This window comes from Phalangium opilio, unplaced genomic scaffold (assembly GCF_054372755.1).
Source record: "Phalangium opilio isolate 3A_F unplaced genomic scaffold, DU_Popi_V2 ptg000003l_1, whole genome shotgun sequence".
Classification (NCBI taxonomy): Eukaryota; Metazoa; Arthropoda; class Arachnida; order Opiliones; family Phalangiidae; genus Phalangium; species Phalangium opilio.
In genome coordinates this window covers 13893352-13914882 of record NW_028324145.1, presented here as the reverse complement: position 1 = coordinate 13914882, position 21531 = coordinate 13893352, and the positions used below count along the sequence as shown (strand labels likewise).

At 41.6% G+C, this 21531-nt stretch overlaps 8 protein-coding genes across 8 annotated transcripts; 4 read left to right on the top strand and 4 right to left on the bottom strand.

Moving 5' to 3' along the window:
• Positions 1-1206: 1206 nt before the first annotated feature.
• On the bottom strand, positions 1207-2929 carry LOC149718018 (alpha-scruin-like). The gene has a single exon (XM_089841824.1). It carries the CDS (start codon positions 2719-2721, stop codon positions 1207-1209), a length of 1515 nt encoding a protein of 504 aa, XP_089697950.1. The 5' UTR covers positions 2722-2929.
• A 98-nt stretch (positions 2930-3027) lies between these two features.
• On the top strand, positions 3028-4475 carry LOC149718017 (uncharacterized). Its single transcript, XM_089841825.1, has one exon. It carries the CDS (start codon positions 3162-3164, stop codon positions 4437-4439), a length of 1278 nt encoding a protein of 425 aa, XP_089697951.1. The 5' UTR covers positions 3028-3161; the 3' UTR covers positions 4440-4475.
• Positions 4476-5164: 689 nt separating this feature from the next.
• Positions 5165-20850, top strand: Pop1 (POP1 ribonuclease P/MRP subunit). Its single transcript, XM_089841822.1, has 8 exons — positions 5165-5449; positions 17442-17808; positions 17901-18082; positions 18300-18539; positions 18623-18710; positions 18787-19620; positions 19693-19779; positions 19847-20850. The coding sequence occupies exons 2-8, from the start codon at positions 17760-17762 to the stop codon at positions 20782-20784; spliced, it is 2418 nt and encodes an 805-aa protein (XP_089697948.1). The 5' UTR covers positions 5165-5449; positions 17442-17759; the 3' UTR covers positions 20785-20850.
• LOC149718016 (U20-hexatoxin-Hi1a-like) lies at positions 5608-6467 on the bottom strand. The gene is made up of 3 exons (XM_089841832.1): positions 6429-6467; positions 6000-6264; positions 5608-5842 (listed from the first exon to the last, which is right to left on the bottom strand). Exons 1-3 carry the CDS (start codon positions 6450-6452, stop codon positions 5700-5702), a joined length of 432 nt encoding a protein of 143 aa, XP_089697958.1. The 5' UTR covers positions 6453-6467; the 3' UTR covers positions 5608-5699.
• On the bottom strand, positions 7077-7914 carry LOC149718015 (U20-hexatoxin-Hi1a-like). Its single transcript, XM_089837009.1, has 4 exons — positions 7891-7914; positions 7771-7816; positions 7385-7645; positions 7077-7314 (listed from the first exon to the last, which is right to left on the bottom strand). Exons 1-4 carry the CDS (start codon positions 7912-7914, stop codon positions 7169-7171), a joined length of 477 nt encoding a protein of 158 aa, XP_089693135.1. The 3' UTR covers positions 7077-7168.
• On the top strand, positions 8038-12264 carry LOC149718014 (MFS-type transporter SLC18B1-like). The gene is made up of 14 exons (XM_089836998.1): positions 8038-9534; positions 9610-9705; positions 9819-9892; positions 10265-10343; positions 10462-10614; positions 10800-10868; positions 10938-11031; positions 11096-11238; positions 11302-11400; positions 11478-11569; positions 11625-11723; positions 11778-11852; positions 11927-12020; positions 12082-12264. Exons 1-14 carry the CDS (start codon positions 9139-9141, stop codon positions 12253-12255), a joined length of 1737 nt encoding a protein of 578 aa, XP_089693124.1. The 5' UTR covers positions 8038-9138; the 3' UTR covers positions 12256-12264.
• On the bottom strand, positions 12258-13469 carry LOC149718013 (U20-hexatoxin-Hi1a-like). Its single transcript, XM_089841831.1, has 4 exons — positions 13212-13469; positions 12905-12974; positions 12588-12842; positions 12258-12509 (listed from the first exon to the last, which is right to left on the bottom strand). Exons 1-4 carry the CDS (start codon positions 13233-13235, stop codon positions 12352-12354), a joined length of 507 nt encoding a protein of 168 aa, XP_089697957.1. The 5' UTR covers positions 13236-13469; the 3' UTR covers positions 12258-12351.
• Positions 15391-16788, top strand: LOC149718012 (uncharacterized). Its single transcript, XM_089841830.1, has 2 exons — positions 15391-16094; positions 16325-16788. The coding sequence occupies exons 1-2, from the start codon at positions 15795-15797 to the stop codon at positions 16658-16660; spliced, it is 636 nt and encodes a 211-aa protein (XP_089697956.1). The 5' UTR covers positions 15391-15794; the 3' UTR covers positions 16661-16788.
• Positions 20851-21531: the final 681 nt, after the last annotated feature.

Below are 21531 nucleotides of genomic sequence, written 5' to 3'. Positions count from 1 at the left end.
AACCATGGGAATATTATCGAATCGTTTATCATTCATAATTCTTGTAAAACCGTCTTTTCCAATTTTTCCGCGGCCGATATTCGCGTGTCGATCCAAATGGCTGGCCACGTCGCCGATCGAGTCGTTCAAGTGTACCGCCATGACGTATTTCATACCGATAATGTCCTCCAAATCCGTCATCATCTTCTCGTATCCATTTTCAGTGGCTAGATTGTAACCGTATGCGAAGGCGTGACACGTGTCTAAGCAGACGCCGATTCGTTTCTTATCCTTTACTCCGCTAATAATGTCCTTCAATTCCTGGAAATCGCCACCCAAAGTTCCTCCTTGGCCGCACATGTTCTCTACGAGTACGGTGACGTCTTTAGTCGCGTCATGAGCCATATTTACGCTTTCCGCGCATCTTCGGATACTTTCTTCTTTCGAGATTATTCCGCAAGTTGATCCCGGGTGGATGTTGAAAAGGGTTAACCCTAGTTCTTGGCAACGTTGCATTTCCTCGATCATGGCGTTTCGACTTTTGCTTAGGGTTTCTTCTTTGGGAGCGGCGATGTTCAATAAGTAACAGGCGTGAGGAACAATCAGATGCGGAGGATAATTGTACTTGGAACAATTTTCCTTGAAAAGCCTAACGTCTTTGGAGTCCAGTGGTTTGGCTTTCCATTGGTGATTTGATTTCAGGAAAAGAGCGAAGGCTGTGGCTCCAATCTCGTTGGCCACCTCTACTGACTTGTGAATTCCTCCAGCGATGCTTACGTGAGCGCCAATAAACTTCCGATTATTCACTGCTCGAGTTTCTTTAACGACTTCTTCTTTAGCCTTGGCTTTTTTCGTTCTTGGTTGATCGTCATCTTTAACGCGCTCATTCTTATTTTTAGCAGAGTTCGCTTCTGACTTCTTAGACAAAGTGCGAGGTATGGAACTTCTTAATGTATATTTGGGCATTGTTAGAAAATTTTGTGATTTGACTCTTTCGTCGATCGAAACGAAAATGCGTTTAAAATGAAAATAACACGTGCATTAGCCCCTTTTAAATTAGGCGCTGAAAAACTGATGGAACGCGGTGAAATGATGACGTCGTCTGATAGAGCGCAGACTCGGGACAGGAAATAAGCAAAATATTGACTCCCACATAATTTTAAAGAAATACCGTTAAAACAAATTTTAATATTGAAAAACTTCAAAAGCTGCCGTACAAACGTTTAATTACAATTCGGTAACAATGGGTAAAGTAATTATCGCGGAACCTGTAGCGGTTATCGGCAATTGTTGAAGACTTTTAGACGTAAGCGTAACGGTACTGTATTCCTCGATGGAAGTGGCCACTGTCAAGCTTGTTGAATCGCACCCTCCAACTACGTAAACTGTATTTCCCGAAGCCGCAGTCGCCGCATCGTGTCGGGGAGATGAAAGGTCACCATTATGTTCCCATAAGTCTTCTTCCTCGTTGTACTTGTAAACTCTTTTGTCGCTTTTCAACGACATCTTGCTACGTCTATCAAGAACGGCGCCACCGATTAGATAGAGAGAGGGCTTTGTCGAACATAGACTGGGAAAAGCCAACGGATACGGGATCCGGGATTTTAACAATGTCCACTTGTTTTCCGCGAAATTGTAGCATTCTACGATTCGCACCATGCACAAATTCTCTTCATTCGGATTCAATACCAAACCACCGGCTGCCCATATTGTTCCTTTATGAACTGTTATACCCATAGCCATTCTAGGGATTGAAAGTCCCGGTGTGGTTTGAACCCATTCGTTATTTTCCTCGTCGTACTTTTCGACGGAATTTAGAAGATTACCATCGCGGTCCTTTCCCCCTATAACGAAAATGACGTTGTTGAGGATAACGGCACCGTGGTATACTCTCGCGTGATTCATATCGGACAATCGATGCCAAGTGCTGGTGGCCAGGTCGTATCGGAAGAACGTTGAGCAAGCTACCAAGTGACCTTTAACGGTGACTCTGGAGTCGTAACCTCCGATGATGTACAAGTAACCTTTACTAAAAACCACGCGATGGTGGTGTCTCGGAACTGGCATCATGCTGTAGCGATTCAGGACATTTTCTTCGGGATTGTAGCGCAACATCATATCTCCAGTGGCGAATATATCGTGTTTATTAGATGGATTTATACCACCAGTGATCAAGACAATGGAGGCGTCATTGGATTGAATTGGACCCACGAATGGCGCTAAGTCTTTCAAGGGAAAGTAATGTTCTGGTCGAATGTCGAGAACCTTAGCGTCCTCTCTTTCGTATAACAGGTAACGTAAGACTGGGTCACTCGATATCTCTTCGTGTATTTCGCTACGCTCAGAGGGGATTTTCGGTTTCTCAAGCCAATCTTTGACATATTTTCGAGTTTGAATGCCATTAAAGAAGGCTTGAATCAATTTCGCCGCCTTTGACATTTTTACTTGTTCGTGACTTTCTGGCACCGAGGGGACTTTGTACTGTTTGTGATCATTTCTTCCAGTTGCTAGAAATCGACTATTCTCACTCGCTCGCTTCCCATGGGAAGATGCCGCTGTTTTCTTGGATTCTCTAACAGAAATCTCGGGGGATTTCTTTTGACCGCTTCTCAACTTGGGATCATCACTTCCTTCCCTCACAATCGGTTCATCCGGATGATTCGACGTTCCTTCTGATTTGTATTCTTCGGAAGCCTTTTCCCGGCTTAACTTTGATTTATCGACTTTTATGGCTTTCAACATTTTCTACTTGTCTCAGCTCTGCATATTATAAACTTTACGATTTTATTCATAATAAGTAGCAAAACCTTTATGTCTAAAAAAAACTGTGTGAAAATTAACGCGCGTGAACAATTTTGAATATTAGGCTTAAACCCAAATCTAAATTTCGCGCCTGCCCATAGAGAACGAACGCGGGAGAGGAGGCGGGAGTAGAGGCTTTATAATGAGAGCTATCACTCCAGGCTTACGAGGCTCATGTATGCTAGCTCGGAGCATAGCCCACTCGATCACGCGCGGCTATACTCGGAGGAAAATGAAGTGGGTTATTACCTTCTGTTCACTACCGACGACGGCGACGAGGTATACATGCGTCGGTAGTGTTCTGTAATCTGTTGTACTATTTAGATGGACCTTTTTTGTTAAATTAACATTAAACTTTCTGAGGAATTAATCACTAAGTGATGGAATCTGATAATGAAGTCGTGATGAGCGTAATTAATGAAACTGTATTCCCGCCAAGTTCTCTGATATTAGAGGTAGAAAAGGTTGAGAATGGTCTCAATCTCAACAAATCCCCCAGGGAAATGCGATGCTATGGCTGTAAAGAACACTTTCAAAGTACCATTGAGTTTATTGATCATAAGAAACAGAATGAAAGTTGTCGAACGATGCATTGCGAGATGTGCTTGCGCATTTTCACTCGAAAAGACTCGGTCATGCAACACTACACTAGTCACTCTGACATGAGACCTCATCACTGCGGCAAATGTGACCGAAGTTTCAAAAGGAGAGCTTCTTTGTACATCCACGAAAAGACTCATTCGGAAACTCGACCTCACCAATGCCAAGTATGTTCCAAATCCTTTCATTTGAAATCCGGACTTCAAGGTCACATGAGGGTTCATTTGCCGGAGAAAGCTTTCAAATGTCCCACTTGTCCCAAAAGATACGGGCATAAAAACGGCTTACTACGCCACCTGAAAGTTCACAGGGGAGAGAAAAAACATTGTTGCAGCGATTGCGGTAAACGATTCGTTGACAAAGACGGACTCGTACGGCACTTGCAAACTCACATGGATGCCAGCGAAAGGAAGTTTCCTTGTCCACACTGCGAGAAAGGATTCGCGATTAAAACGGATCTTAAGCATCATATATTAAATCACACTGGAGAAAAACCTTATCCGTGTGATATTTGTGGATCGAAATTTGTTAAAGCTAATATTTTGAAAAAGCACAAAGAATTGCATAAGAGACCGGTCCCTTATCCTTGCGGTCATTGCCCTTTCATCTTTGTCAGTTTAGATGAACTGAAACTTCACCGTCAACGCGGTTGCGGCGACGCTCCCCTCATTTTATCAGACAGCGAAAATGAAGAAGTGGGTTATCAAGAACACGCTCGAGCTAAAAACGAATCCCTCGTGAATGACGCTCTAAGCCAATTGATGAACATAATTAAAGAGGAAACTGGCGGAGATTTAGAGGAATTTAACCGAAATTTGAAAAGTATTAGGGAAAGGACAAATTTGAGGCGCCACAAAGTTAACCCCATCACTAATTCCATTCTTACAAAGATTATATCCATTAACCAAATGGAAATTGAGAAGGACATGGTGCTTGAGAGTAACACCGGCAAGGAGGATGTTCCCAAACAGAAATATGTTAGAGTTAAGCTTCCCGAACCCATAATTAAGACTAATAAGCCTAGAAAATTTATAATAATTAAAGAAATTATTGAGTGAATGTATGCTTTTTAATTAAATCAAATTTTGAAGAAAGATTTGTAGTTGTAAATACTTTTTCAAGAATATATGCCTTTTTTCCAATTAATTCAGACATTTATTCGCCTTTCAATTTAACACCCAAAATGTATTTCCCTCCGCCCCCAATAAGCACCAGGAACGGGAAATTTAGGCCTATAAATATAATCTTGACTCTAAGCAGACGGAGTTCAAGGTCGCGGACCAAGGTCACCATATACTAAACCCCAAGGAGTGGAAGGAATGCCTCAACTTGTTGCCCCCAAAAACCGGTTTTCCTGGTACAAGGCGACTTCCGCTAAGCAAAATTAAACGGGCCGGAAGCTCTCATGTACCAATTTAGGAGCAACATCATTATTTGCGCTTGTAGAGCGGGGGACCTGCCACTCCTTGGGGTTTATAGAGTAGTGTCGGTAGAGAGGGGAGTAGACGGTGTATCCCTCCCTCTAGGCGCGCTTTTGTAAGAGGGGATACTGTACGCGCCTGGTAGGGGGGATACACGTGCAAAGCGGGGGAATGCCTGTACAAGCCTAGGAATTTCTCTCGCAACGTTTTTTTTTAATTTTACACGGAATTTTAATTCCGGTAAAAGTTTTTTTTTTTTTTTTTTTTTTTTTTTAGAAGGGTATGACGTTTGCATACGTAGAACTGACATTACTCTATAGTCTCTATGAGGTCACGAAGGTGTAAGGCTCAGGCTGTCTGCTCGTTTGGGTTGTAGTGTCATTTTGTGAGCGTTTGAGTCGCGGTTTTCCTTTGTTTCGCGCTAATTAATAATCGAAATGAATGAAATCAAAGTTTTTATAGTCATTAACGTCGAAAATAACGCGAGTTTCACGAGTTTAAGTCGTAGTCGTACGCTTTAGTGGTTTCAGCATTCTAATTACAATGGACTTTTTCAAGACCAAGGCTTAAGTCATCCTTTTTGAACCGCCATGTTTTCTTGGATGTTTGATACTACCAGGAATGTATGGAGATTCCTGATACTACTGGTATGTAAATTATTTAATCTGTATGATAATTGGCATGTGTTAAGAGTTATTTGAATCGTTTGGCATCGTCATGGCATTAATTTAAAATATTAGTAGCGGTGGTCAATTTTATCTAATATCTCTAAAAGTTTCCTAATCCCTATGGGATCTATGGGTGTAATACGAGCGAGTTTCGGATATTATAAATTATGTGACTAGAAAATACACTTTATTGCACTTGAAATTTACAATGGAAGCGAGGTAATCAAAGTTAACAGTTAAGGGGGACGCGGCTTGGTTCGCTTAACTTGTTTCCGAGCTTATCGGCGCACCAGCATTGTCCAGTTGATCCCCAACATTGCTTGCTTTCGAAGAATCCATCGGGGCGGCAGGTGGGAACAAAGGCTCCGATAACTATAGGAAAAATTAGAGCGCTCCTTGAGTATAAGGTGGTTTTAGTTTATACTACGGGCATACAGGATTGTCTACCCATTTCCCCCTTGAAATGGTCTAGTGTCTTATCTTAAGACGTGAACGATTGGGATAGAATTTATTTTGCGGTTTTACTCACTTGGGATACCATTTTCGGAAGCTTTTGTGACCTCGGCGCGTTGCCTAACGCAATCGCAGTGCTTGATTTGACCAGATGGTTGGGTCAATGGGCTTCCGTCGCGAGCCCAACATTGGCAAAAACGATCGTGGTGGCATTGAAGGGCGGCGAAATCTCCGTTCTCCTCGCATTGGGGAACCAATTGGCCCAAAAGAGGACGGTCCAAAGCCTGTTGGCGACGCTTCTGGCACTCGGTGGCCGCGTAGACGGCTACCAGGCAAAAGGCCTGCGAATAACGACACGGTTAAAACTTGGAAAGGAAGTTTGATAATACCCTAGCTATTTTCGGTCCAGGAACTAAAGCGTAATTTGTTTCCTGTTGATAACTGAGAAATCGGGTGCCGCGTTGCTATACGAGATTCAATTAAAATTTAGAACTTTTATACTCACTGCGAAACAAATGACGGTCTTCATCTCGTATTGGGTTATTCCTTTAGAGTTGAGAGTGGAAATTGTATCGATGGGCCGTTCGCGTCGCGTTTTATAGCTAGTGACAGGTGGTCGTTTCCCAGCGGCTTCACTAAGATATTTGTCTCGTTTAATTTTATCAAGGTGTTGTACCATTTTTATTTCCCAAGCCATCGGCATCGCGATAAGATTCTGGACAAGCTGTATTTGTAGTGTGCTAGTTCACACGTAATATGATAGTTGGTCTCTGTGCCGTATCCCATTATCAGTCAGTCATAGTTTTTCCTTGGCATTGCCTTTATCCAATGTCCTTGGCGTGGAACTCGCACTTATAATGTTGAGGCGATTTTGCGTAGCCATGGTTTTAGTATTATTATGTGAAGGACAGTTATGTCGATCCCCGTTTGTTGTAGGCCCGAGTATTTAGTATTATGACGTTTCAAAGTTATGGTTTTACGCGTCAGACATGGGAGCTATGGCGTCTGAAATAGAATTTATTTTTTGTGTCAGAAGATAGGCCATTGAACTGTATGGGGTTGTTTTTTCTTATTAAAGCTTTATCAAGGTGGGAAGCGACAAAGCTGACAGCTTATGAAAAATTCTCTAATTAAATTGACATTAATACGAGGATTAAGTAAAGAAAAAAAAGTATTTTTTATTTGTTAAAATCAAAGATACGAGGGTCCGTTATACATTTGTTTCACGAGAGTACGCGTCCCGAGTTAGCAATTGACCGGTGGTCTGCTGGGGGCGGTGGTGTTTTGACCAGTGGCGTTGACGCACCAACAAAGTCCAGTTGAAGCGTGACATTGCTTGGGGTGGTACGATCCATCGTCTTGGCAGGTGGGTTCGAAAGCCCCCAGAACACCTGCGGTCAGAAAATAGCTGGTGTAATATCTATAGGATTTAATGGGGGAAACGTATCTAGATATACTCACGTCTTGTCTTAAGTTTAGCTTGTACTTCATCTCTGTGCTTGATGCAATGGCAAGCCTTGATCTTGGTGGAGGGTTGAGTGATGGGGGTACCGTCCTTTCTCCAGCATTGACAGAATCTCTTATTCCTGACTGCCGGTGGGTGACATTGTAATGGCGCGAAATCCCCGTTCTCCTCGCAGTTGGGCACCAAGCCTCCTACAACTAATCTCTTCTGGGTACGTTCTCGCATTTGTTGACATTCGGATAAACGAGCACGTTGAGCTAAAATTATTTGCCAATTAATTTTCGAAGTTAAATTCGTTACGACATCGGTAAACTTGAGCAGAAGCCACGTTTACAGGGGATAGGGCCTTTAAAAATTAATCGTATAATAAAATGCGACTTACAAGAGCGGTGACGTTGAGCAGTGGCCAAAACTACCAGCCCCAGAATCTGGAATTAATATTACAGTAGCGATTAATACCCTTATTAATTAATAATGAAGAAATAATCGGGTGTTGCCTTACCGCCAAGGCAATCGCTAATTTCATCTCGAAATCTAGTTGTCGCTTTTAATATAGACTTGTCCGTAATGGCTGCAGTTTGAAGTGGTTCTGATTTGTCTTAAGAGGATGAGCGGCTTATATAGCGATTCGAGTCTGATTTCTGTTTTTTTTTATCGAAATGGAATTTAATGAAACCAACTCTTTTAATTTATCATCATCTTCTGATTTCCCGGAAAACTGCGCGCTCCTTTCATTTATGATTAGCTTTTCTTTTTTCCAAGGAAGTGGGCAAAATCGGACGCCAATCTCTTTTATTCCATCATTTCTAAGGCCAACGAAACAGAAATATACGAGGAGATTCATCCCCAAATAGTTGTTAAGCCGGGATGTTCCATTGCTCCAAAAGATTTCTTTACTTCCAACTATTTATTTCGGATTAAGACGCGGAGGATGTACGCGTAGCGTTTTAATTTCATATCGGATTTCCTTGGCCTCTATCCTATCCTGTTGTTTTTGTCCATTTTAGTCTTATTATCGCTTGTCGGCATTAACTCCGTCTTGAAGATAATTTCCAGTGTCGAATTACTAATTTCGTTACGTCTAACCGTTGGTTTTTCCACGAATATTGTGCTTTTCTAAAGATATTATTAATATATTTCGTCATGACTGTTTTTGCACGATTCGAGACGTCTGCGTCCATGCAGACTCAAAATATTTACGATGAATTTTATTTCTGGGAATTTGACTGTTTTCAAATACTACTTAATAAGATTAGGTTATGATTAAAGACATTAAGGTACTTTCCAAGACTGTAACACCCTGCATGGTCAAGCGGGATACGCGTCTCGTACTCGCTTTCAACCTTTAAAAGAACTTTGCAATAAGCTCAAGGAATATATGAATAGAATAGTAGCAGGGCTTCCAATGGGCTTGCGAAATGTAACGCCAAAAATAATATCAAGACCTAAACACAGACTGGTCCAAGGTGAACGCTTGGTGTTTAGTAAAAAGATAATTTTCATATTTACAAAAAAAAAAAAGAAGAGACCGCGTGATAAAGATGAGCTTTGTCTTCTGACTCTTTGTTGTTAATCACGTCGTTATAAATCCGCGTAATCGCGCAGATATCGTATTTAACGAAGGGTGAAACAAAAGAACGAGTTATTTAACCGGGTAAAGTTGACGCTTTCAAGAACTTGACATTTTAAGTATACGATTAGCGAATTGACGCGGCATGATCGAACTGTACAAAAATTACCTTATTTTAATATGGATCAATCAACCGGTAATATTAAAAACGCTAATTTTCGCTTTGGACGGTATGTCCCGCGCGCCTGGCTCGAAGTCCACGCTCCTAATTGGAGCAAGCGCTTGGGTGAAAGAGCGCGAACCTTTAAAACCAGGTGTTCCAGCTCGTTGAATTTGGCGTTACACTCCAATCCCTTAAACTCGCGTGACAAAGATGACAAAATTGAGTTGAAGGAGGAATGTCCGGCCTGCTGTTCCAACGACCATCTTGAGCCAGAAACCCTGCACGAAACTCCGACATCCGACGAAAAGAAAAAACTTACTAGGGGTCAAAAGATGACCGTCGTATGCATTGGTCTGGTCAATTTGTCGTCCTTTTTGAGCATGTCTATTATCGCCCCATTTTTCCCCAAGGAGGTCCGTATAGTTTGTATTTGGAAATAGTGGACATAAATGTCAAAGAAAGCACGCCTTGTTAATATTATTTTAAAGGCAACTGAAAAGGGTATGAGAGAAGCCGTGTCTGGATTCGTCTTCAGCGTTTACGCGCTTGTCATGTTAATTGCCTCCCCAGTATTTGGAAAAATAGTAAGGACCTTAAGACTATAGAGATTTTGAAAACCCCTTTTTTTCGTCTGACGTGAATTCAACATTTTCCGTGCAATGTCCGAAATCTTAATAGTTTGACCTCTTTAACGTAGATTCAACACACGGGTCCAATGTTCATGTTTCATAGCGGACTCTTTGTAGCTGGTAGTAGCAACATTCTCTTTGGGTAATACTCTGTCTGTCATTACGTTTAATCTAGATAAGATAATTTTTAGAAGTTACGTGCGGGGAGGCGAGAGGAGAATGGATTTAGTTTTGATCGCTACAAATAACCCTTTTTCGATTGTTGTCCTAATTCAAATCTAAAAGAGGATTATTATAAACAATTGGGGAGGATTTAGATTTTATCGCTTGACGATAATAAATATTGACAACAGTAAAATTACCCGAAACGGGGATTAATCGTTTATTAACCGCTTAGAAAGTGAAAACAGAAACTAAAAGTCACGAGGTCAACTTCCAAAATAATATCTTACGTTGATCAAAGTTCGTGATAAAGTATTTTTGACACTCTTAATTAACTCTTCAATATTGGAAGAGAAGGCGACTTAAATTCTGAGAATTATTTTAGGCATGGAGTTGATATTGCCTTTAACTTTCTTCTTATCTTTCGCCTGGTCAGACTTTTGGATAACATTAGAGAGTTTAAGCATCCCCTATACGCGTACGTGTAGCCACCTTTGACAATGCATTGGTCTAATGCACTGTGGAAGGTAGCTACACGTACGCGTTTAGGGGATGCTTAAACTCTCTATTGATGATCCTGACCTTTTTACGGCGCTATGTTTCCTGGTGAGGTCATTCGAGGCCCTGGGGGCGGCCGCTTTTTCCACGGCTTCCTACACCATCATTCTCGATCAATTTCCTAACCATGTCGGAAAAGTCTTTGTAAGTTTCGCTGACTTCTGTCGCTCAAAATGACGCTAGTAGATCCCTTGTTTACTACTTTGCAACCTTGTAATGTAAAACGTGCTTGTTTCTATCTAATCTCCCAGCTGACGTATCTACGCTTACCTAAGAAGCCAATTAATTAGAAGTAATTAATGAATTAATACTTATAATTATTAATTAAGAGTATCTTGGAGACGTGCGTCGGAGTTGGAATGAGTTTGGGACCGGCAATTGGTGGCTGGCTATACGCTGTAATTATTAACAAAGTTCTGTAGGTGGCAACGTGTCCATTTTATTAATTACTAGGCGATTATCTTCAGGCCGGGGGCTATGGGCTTCCTTTTTTCATTCTGGGCGCTTCTGTTCTCTTGAATATTCCTCTTTCTTGGTTCATGCTGGAGAAAAGCAGTTCACGTAAAACGAATGAATTTGTAAGGTGGACATGGTGACGCCATGCCTGATATTTCTACGCATTTAGATTGTCTCGTCAGCGATGGTAAGCGTGCCTCGTACAGAAACGTCATCACCATTCCCTTGGTGGCTGTTGTTTGCATCGTCATCGTTGTTTCCTCTCAAGCGGAAGGATTCATCGATCCCACCCTAGAGCCTCATCTGGCAGACGTAGGTCAAAGGTGAAGGTTTTATCCACTGGCTCTCGCTCTAATCAAAGTTTCCTATTGATAGTTTCATTTGGGATCTGGTATTGTGGGTCTCTTATTTCTGATAACTTCCGCTTCCTACGCTATTTTTTCTCCGGCTGTCGGATTCTTGACTGGACATTGGGTATCATACTGACAACTCTTGTTTTTTACTTAAGAATGTCCAGAATAGGTTTTTGATTACTTACTCTTTACTTTTAGAATGTTAAGTACCCGGTGATGTTGTTTGGGTTAATTTTGATGACAGTATCTCTACTTTTAATGGGTCCTTGTCCGTACTTACCGCTACCCGAGTATGTCTTTCTTTAAATTCTTCAAGGGACATTTTGATCATGTTGATTCGAATAGGGGTCTTCTATGGTTGAATGTCTTGGGGATCACTCTTTTGGGGATAGCCGTCGCCTGCGCTTTGATACCAACCTTCGAAGCCATTTCGCACGCTGGACAGTAAGTTAATGCGCTAGATATACGATTGTCGTTCACACTGTCATCGTTCTATAGGTCAGCGGGTCTCGCGGATGACATTGGTACTTACAGTATTGTCTCGGGGTTATGGAACGCCATGTGCTCCTTGGGGTTAGTCATTCACGCAACGGGTGATGTCTTTTATATTTGCGTAATAGTTGCAATTAGTGTTTTTAACGCTACAGGGAAGTGACAGGTCCGTCTCTGGGAGGGTTACTAGCGGATTTCTTGGATTTCCCACTAGCCGCCACTGTCATGGCCGCCTTCACGCTTCTAGCAGTAAGAGGTGTACCCTTTGATACCGCGCTACAGAACTCATAGGTCGTACTTTAAACTTTAGGCTGCTCTAGTCTTGGTGGCGTGGTTGTTTATAGGTGAGACAGACCCGAAGAAGCGATCCAACGGTGACTTCGCTCTATCCAATAACAATTTGGATGTTAAGTTATTCGCGGTCAAAGTTCAGTCTGATGAAATTGAAATTGCAAAGTGGGATATGAGAGAGGAATACGTTTGAAATGATTTTAAAAATTTTTATTGATTATTAAAAATACTTAAGTACAATTCTACAATTCTTATTGTATTATTTAAAATGAATGTGAGGGTGACGTGATTAACACGTAACGGTAGCCTTGGATGGCTTGGTCAGCTCGTTTCCCTCTGGGTCGACGCACCAACACGGGCCGTTTGATCTTGAGCATTGCTTGGGTTTGTAAGTACCATCCTCGTGGCAGTCTGGGTTGAAAAGACCCGTAAGTGGTCCGGCCGCGGCTATAAAACGTATATAAACGCGCGAAGGTTGTTAGAGGCTTAATTCTATCTCAAGGTCGGCGCAAAAATCAAACTGACCATCCTTTTGGGCCTTGACTGATTCCCTTTGTCTGACGCAATCGCAAGCCTTTATCTTGGTGGATGGGCGGGTGATAGGAGTGCCGTCGGTTCTCCAGCACTGACAGAATTTATTTCCGCGGACATTGGGAGGGTGGCATTGGAGACCTTCGTAGTCTCCGTTCTCATCGCATTCGGGGACCAATCCACCAACGATCAATTTCTTTTGGGCCTCGGCTCTCTTACGTTGACATTCCGTCAAGTCCGATCCACTTCCTGCATTCGTTAGATAACCAGAATTATTACCTGTAAGTTGGGCGTAATACTCGAATACTTACTCGGTTTGGGTTGAACTGGACGACGCGCTGCGCCTTCCTGTCCCTGGCCGTACGCCACCGCTATAAGAACCTATCGAAAATAAAACCAGGTAGCTTATTTAGATCGACGTAGCGCCATAACCTGAATCTGGGTCACGCGTCTTTGTAAGCTTAGACTCAAATCTGAATAATTTTTCTATATTTATTTAGAAATCATAGAACTTATTTACTATACACATAGACTATACTAGAAAGATGAAATTATGAACGAAACCAGAAATTCATGATATAGGAGAGTTATATCATGAATTTCTGAAGAAAAACTTACCGCGAAACATAATACGATCTTCATCTTGCAAACTTTACTTCGTCTTTGGTAAAAATTGCGCGTCTTTTCCTCCTCGTAATAATAGCGCAATGCCTGAATTTGATAACCGGTTATTTGGTAAACTAGAATTATAGGTACTTTTGGGAAGTCCTTGGGGTATGTCTTTTCGCTTTTAAACCGGTTTAAACGAAAGAGTTAATTAACCCGTTTTTTTCTTCTTCTGAGAAATACAAATAAAAACTATCAACCCTTTCCAAGTGGAAAATTTTGAAAAATTACAATATATTAACAAAGTTGTCGCGTCTGGACTCTAAACTCCGAATTTTTAATCACTTGGAAATGATAATATTTTAGGAGGAAATATTGCGCACTTGGACTTCATACTCGGAATATTCCATTCCTCGATTTGAATCGAGAACACATAGCCATTATATAAATAATTGCGCAAGACTATAGTTTTGTCACCGTGATATGATTTAACAAGTCCTTGTAAAGTTAAGTAGTCCTTGACTACGGTACGACCCTTTAGATGGCAGAATTAATCTGTGGAAGACCGTGACCCTATTTTTCTTGGAGAAGTTTGAAATCGGTTGTTTGTATAAATATAATATATAGATCAGAGGGGAGGGAAGTGACGATGTTCTGTTTATTCGTTGCGGTGCATGAAAAATGCACAAACTCTTTCTCCCTTTGAACACCGTTCTTCTTTCTTTCAACAAGACAATAAAAATTGCCGATACCGTCTGTATACCACTGACCCCCCCCCCCTAGTAAATACCAACAGTAGACAGCTATAAGGAGGGCTGACCAATAACGCTTCATCCCCCCCCCCCAATGTCTCTGACAAAACACCACTTTCATCCGTGATATGCGGGGAAGCCAACATCTTACTTTGTTTACTCGCTACTTCGATGAAACCTACGATAAGTTATATACGTTTTACTATGCCGCGGGTTCTGTTTTTTTCTTTTTTTTTGGTGGTGGTCTTTCTAACTGGTTTTTTATTGTTTTTGGCGCATGGCCATGCGGTGCTAATTTTCACCCTTGTGGTCCCGACCCAGAGAGCCAGACTGGCCATTTTTTACGTTCGTGGCGCGTGTGTAAGCTTGTAGGGGTCGTCTCCAATGACATAACAGCTAGTGCGGGGTTCTGGGCGCTCTGCTCTGGCGTAATTTGACGCCTATAGACTCTCTGAAATTTCGCCCTCCCAAGACGGCAACAGGCAACGCGCCCGTGACCTACGCCATGACCTCGTCGAGCCCTAGCTCTGTCCACCAACATTTTTTATTTTATTTTGGCATCTTTCTTCCCCCCCCCCCTTGTTTCGACAGCTTTTTTAAAGACTTAGAACACCCCTCGGGCCCACTCACAAACCTTCTCTGCCAGAATCGAACCAAACTCGCTTGAAATATTTTACACTCAATATTGATAATATTCGTGTTAGGTATTTAGTCGAGCTAAGGGTTAACCGTGTCGCGACATTCGGTAGTTGATGGGCCAGTAGCTTGCGGAGACGTTCCGTTGGCAGACAGGGCACCGCGCATTACGGTATAGAAGAAGGAAACCCCGCTGAGAAGGTGACGAATACTTGTAAGACGCGCCCCGAATGCTCTCGCTCTTCTCGGATGGGCTCCTCGAGCAATTTCGATGATTCTTTTACTCCTCCTCGATCCTGGATATTCCATCCCATCCCTATATGGGATAGGGAGCCGCATCACCCCCGCAGCAAAAAAAATACTCCATCAGCTCTTTGATTTAGAATTGAGATTCTCTCCTCTTCGAGTCGCATCTTCCGGATAACGTAGAAAGTTAACAACGTGTTCCGCGCTTACTTCTCGTTTTCTTAATTAAACTATAATTAGTTGGTCTTCATTAAAGGACTTTTGGGAGGTAGGCGTCATTCTCTTTAATATTCTTCTTTCTTAATGACGGAGGAAATTGTTCCTGGTTCTACTTGAGAATTTCTATTAATTCGGGAATTTATAGTAAATCATGTTATCTCGTCGTGCGTGTAACTTGTAAATTAATAATTATTATTATGATTCTACTAATGTCTCTCACAAAAAATTAATTCCACTCCTTTGATACCCAAGTTAAATTAATCAAATGTTGAGCATGCATTAAAATGCATTCCGAAATAATATTCAGATATTATTATAGTTGATTTTATTTAGTTTGGTGGTAAGGCGTTACGCGTGTTTCTGTAATCCGCTGTCTAATTTGTCAATCTCGCTTATAACAACTAAACTTTGGGGGGAATGTTTTGAAAAAGTCAAAAGGTCAACTTTGCTTTTAAAGGAAAACAAAACGAATATAAAACGGCACCTCTTGGTGGGTCCCCAAACTCTCCCTCGTATAACGCGCTGCCTTTTAAATAATGTTATGTTTGAAATCGGAGACGAGCCCGTGTTACGTCAGGCCCAGAATCCCCTAAATGGTACCCGAGCCACCATCGAATCGAGAAACAAAATGATCTTAGAACCAGGAAAGAAGCCACTCGCCTTTTCTCCGTCGATTTTTCATTTCGTGTTTTACGAAGAATTAAAATTGTGACGGGTCATAGCTCGATTGATTACACGGTTGATGGCTCGACGTCGTCGAAACCCGCAAGGTCAAGAGAATTCTTCCAGTCAGCGTTACCACCGGTCAAGTCGAAAGGAACGTCCGGTTCAACGGAACGCGGCCAACGCTCGAGAACGCGCCAGGATGAGGGTTCTCAGTAAAGCTTTTTCGCGCCTGAAAACCTCCCTTCCGTGGGTGCCCGCCGATACCAAATTGTCCAAACTGGACACGCTCCGGTTGGCCTCTAGTTACATCTCGCACCTCAGGAAAGTCTTGGCCGAAGACGATTCGCAGCAAGGAGCCTTTCATCCCATCAATTTCGTAAGTCTCACTTCGATAACTGACCCCGATGATTTGTGATATTAGCGTGAGGACACTAGTCCAATTAGGGATAAATTATCTCAATTATGTAGTTGTCGAAATTTCCCCTTATCCGAATTAGATCTACAAGCCCATAATGTGATAGGTTAGTTTAGGAAGGTGGCAATTTAGTACTTCCGATTTCATTTGTATCGAATTGAGACTTTGCGAATGCAATGGAATTATTTTAGACGTGGCCTTTCACGTTCGGCTCGACGTCTTCCCGTTCGATGGAAGCTTCCAGTCCGACTGATGATCTGGATGGAGACGGAGATGAGTTGCTGGGAGAAGAGGAAGATGCGGATGGGAATGAATCAACGGCGGGATCGAGGCATCCGCGTCCCAAAGAATCCTTAGAATCGTCCTCTTACGTCCACGAAGTGGCCGCCAACGATATCTTATCAATGAACAATCACTTTGCCCAATTGGCGCATCACGGTGACCCTTACGATGATTACGCCAGAATCAACCCTTATCAACAACACGGTCCGCTTCAGAGAAATAATATTCAAACTGTATCCTATTAAATTAATTTATTATTGTATTGTCCTTTGAAACTCCGGAATCAACTTATTTTCTTTGATAAATTGTTGGGTAATATTTGGAGTAATTAATTATATATTAAGCCTTCCAAGTAAAATTTTCCTCATCGCTCTAGTTCTTCAAAGTATAGTTTATTTCGCATTAATTTTGTTTCCCCTGACTATTCGGACGCCAGTTGGATAATGTCCACCGTCGTATAACATTACTGATCCTCTTCCTGTTCATTTGTTATCTTTTCTACCCAATTCTTCCAAAGTTTTTTTGTAATTTTCCCAAATATTATGGGTTTACAGTAGTAGGTACACTTGGCAAGCGTAGCTTTAGCATCGTTTTTTAAGGGCGCTTCGCTATCTCTTCTCTGGAAGATGGAGAAATGGTCCAGCTGCCGGTGGCTGCCTCTTAGCATCCCTTTTTAGTTTAGAGGGTGCCTAGGGTGGGGTGGGGGAGGGAGGCGGGATTCTTTTGTGAAAGGACAAGGCTGCATCCAGCTGGAACTTTTAGAGGCAGCCGTCACAACCTTTTAGCGCTGATGATAAATATAAAAGTTTATGATGATTTAAAAAAACATCGGAATTCTTACCGGAATTATTTCTGTAGTTTTTGAGCGGATTGATTTGGCCCAAAAAAATTGCCATCGAAAACCTCATTTTTGCACATGAAACCTTTAATGAATTTAGAGTTTGCATACTCCAATTAAATTTAATATATTCAGATCTTAATTAAAACGACGGTTAAACGAAATCTTATCTTATTATCTTAAAATAGCGTCCACGTGGCATTCACCAAATCAAATTCCGCAACTTTTCCGTCTCCTTAAAGCGCATGCGCCAAGTTTTCGAGCTCTCAAGTCTCAACCATGTGGTCTTAACCATTGCCTAGTTCATCTGTCGCTGACCAAGCCGGTGTTATATGCATGGATCCACGTAATTATGATAGTAAAGCTTGTCAATTATTAAAAATTATATAAAGGAATCCCCTAACGGATATAGTTTACGCAATTTAATTATTAATCAAAGTAGAACTTTATAATAACCGCATTTAACGAAGAAATTTCGCTAAGCCTTGGTCATAAATACACAGCTTATGATGGAATTGGAAACAAAATTTGAAAACGGTGGAAACCCTCCAACTGGTTTGTTCTTCTTTTAATAATTAATTAATAAATTAATTAAAGTTGAAACTTTTACAATAATTTTTATTTAAACACATCATTTTACTCCACAGAAGTTAATGTAATGAAGTTCATCAGAGCCCGTGCTCAGGAGATTGCAATGACGGTAGCGGATGCCAAGAAGAAGCACCCTAAGTTAATCAGTCAACAGGTACCAATCCACATGAGACGTAGGAGTGTCAGCCACAATGTCAAGAGGTTACCCAGACGTCTCCATGAAAAATTAACACCCGAGGTATGACTAGATTATAATCCCAGGTTTTAGGTTTCCCAGCCACACTCAAGCAGTATTGCTAATGCGGAATTTGGGATGATCATTGCAAAAATAAGGGTGTTGATCAAACCAAGGTTGATCAGGGATTTGACACAAATAATATAAGCATATTCCCGCGTTTTTAGCGTATTATAAAAATTTGTTGTGTTGTGCAAATTTTTATTGGGGGTGATTATAGGCTGACAATGTCCAAGCTAAAAAGACGAAACGACCGAGTCGAAAATATCGCCGTAGACCTAGCAATCTTTTATCAGAGTACGAACGAAGAGCTAGGAAGAATATTTGGCTCGAAACTCACATTTGGTTTGCCAAAAGATTTAAAATGATTGAAAAATGGGGATACAAACTTCCCCTTCGTTCTAACGATAAAAGTTTCAGGGCCAGTTATCGAGCCCAGGCCAAACATTGCCTGATGCAGGTAAAATAAATAAAAATGGTCCTTCCCCCCCCCCCCCGCTATGCGTTCATTAAGTTAATCAATGTATTTAATCATTAACAAAGGATATATCATACTACGGTTGTATCGAGTTGTTCGGTGCGGAAACTGTTTTAATAAGTGGTTTAAGTCAGTTAACGTCACCAAACTTAGGTAAACAAATAATTAGCGCCGTATATATATATATATAAGTATTATGAAAACAAAGAAATTGCCAATTGCCTTTCAGGGCTAACTTTTGTAGCAAAAATGTATATGAATGGTACGAGGGAAGGAAACTGCGTAGTTTACCATCCCCAAATGTATCCCTTGAAAGCCATTGGCCCCGTATCGTTTCTATGGAGACCCCAACCCCTTAATGACACTAAACCTCGTCAGTTGTGGATATGGTGTCACCCGTCGATTTATGATGAAATGACGCGTGTCATAATTGCGCTTTTTAATTTGAAACGCGAGACTAAACGCGCCTCAAATGATCCACCTCTTGCTAAGAAACCAAAACTTGACCATGATGGGGACGAAGTAGTCAGTGACGTTAATAAACCGGAAGCTGTGGTTAAAAAACAACCCAAGTATATCGGAGATCAAGACGTTGAAATGGTTCTCCTTAAAGACCAGTTAGTTAGATTTCGTCTTAGAGGACCACTGTCTCAAGCTGTTTTGAATGACGCGTTAAGATTAACGCGGACCCCGGAAGTTTTTAAAAGTACCCCCGCTCCATTTTGGTGGCAACGTTATTACCAAGACGAGTCGAACTTATTGGCCACCGATCAACAGAATAGTCTTTGGCAAAGACATACGCATTTGTGTTCATCCGCCGAGTTGCCCATTGGCGCCGTTTTGGGCTTAGTCGTTCGAGATCCGAGGTTTAGTTTGCCCATTAAAAGAACCAAGGCCATCCCCGATGAAAATGAGCTACTGAAAGAGGCCTCCTTAATCGAGTACCAACCCGTCGTCAGCGATTCCCCGCTTTGGGACGCTGATATCAGGGAGAGCGTCAAAAGCGACATGATGCCCACGAATCAAGTTAATAAGTTGAGACACGAATATTTTGAAAAGAATGGTAAGGATCAGGATCAGGGTCTCAGGGGTCATCGTTGATTCAGGTTCTAATCTGCGTTAAATTAAATTAAAGGCGAGAAATTAGATGGTTTGGGTGAAAGCGAGTCTAGGATTCCCTTGATTATCATTCAGAATTCGGGAGTGGCTAATTCCGTTGAAAGTAATTGTTTAATATCGCGTTTCTTATGGGAGGGGCTTTGATTAACGTCTGAAACTTTTAAAACAAGACGTTCGAGGTGGGTGCGACGTCATCCTGCCCTCGGGTTGGGCCATGCCCTTTTGGATATCCTTCGTTTACCGCCAAGCTCGAGTGGGTGGACTAAGGGAAGATGACAGCGTCGGAATCGAAGATGGGACGCCAGTGTTCCCCGATGGATATCCCGATACCACACAAGGTAAACAAACAGCCTTAGAACGCAGAACCGAACTATGGACCAAACATTTCAAATATCCGCCCAATAAACGACCCAATTTTGAGAAGTTGGGTGTCCTTTCGCCCTTTTATCCTTTATGGATTGATCTAGTCTATCAGTGGTCGCTTAAACTCGACGACGCGAACGTTGACCATGACGCGAGAATGCATGAAACCCGAGATTTTTACGTTCTACGCGATCGTAAACGTTTGAAAACTCTGAACCAACTCCTTTCTCAAATGAATTACGATGGCGTTGATAATCTAATTGAAGAATGCGTCAGGAATCAAGATGGACTAAAGGAAGCCCTGGTTTACGTTCGGGTTAAATGCGATAAGAGCGCCAGCGCGTCCCGATTCGCGGCCATTTGTTTACCAACTGAGCATGAAATCACGCGTTACAAAATGACCAATAAACACGTCGGACCCGTTGAACCCAGCCACGAAATTGCAATTGCTGTTAAGGAAAAAAGCAAGACTAAAGAGGCTAAATCGTTTATCGAAAATATCCCTGAAGGAAACGGCCTAATAGATCATTGCAGTCGCGAAACCATTGGTTACGTCATCGCGGGAGATTTCTCGTTTTCAAACGCGATCAAAACGGGAAACGGATTCTGTTCCTACGTAGGTCTTTTGCGACATGCCCGAAATTTAGCCAAATTAAAGTCCTCCAAAACGATTGCGCTTTTGCGCGAACAACACTCCGTCAATTACCAATATGCCACTATTCAAGTGCCGCCATTTTGTCCATGATGGACGACTTCTACGGCAGCGGCGTAAATATTGGTGGTAATAAAATAAAGAAAAAGAGTTGTTAAAGACGAGTCTCAATGCCTTTTATTGTTTTATTTGATAAAAGAATATTATAGCGTTTAATTCATTTACAATTGACTAAAAATAGGTGGGACAGACACGCGTATCTTTATTGTAATTGAGCTTTTCTCGGCAGATGATTAATTAATTAGGACCAATTAAAACCCTTCTAGGTCGCGATGGGGTAAAGGTCTTCTAATTAGAATAGACAAAGCAAAATTCAATAGAGTGTAATCATGTTGACAATGAACATTATGGTTTTAAATAGTAATTATTTTTTATTTTCAACAAATGGATATATAATCTGTTAGAACGGAAATATATTTAAATGATTATCTCTCGTCACTTTTAGCAAGATGCTAAGGTAGTATAATAGAAGCAAATTTAGGCCTAACAGGGACTTGGCCGGCGTGCTTGTCACTCTATCATCCACTATAACGTACCAGGAGGAGGGGCCTAAATAGCTTCCATTCTGTAAGAAAGAAGAAGAAAAGTATTCCAAGATGGCGATGGGGGTGGAGCTAAGGCCGTATTGCCAAGTCCCTATTGTGAGGTAAGGAAATAATTTATATATTGAGATCCTAATGCCACTTAATTAATTATTTATTGATGGGGGCGGGGCGGAAAATTGGGCAATTTTTTGGGGGACGTCACAGCCAATGATAAGTTAAAATAACAAATTGGCCC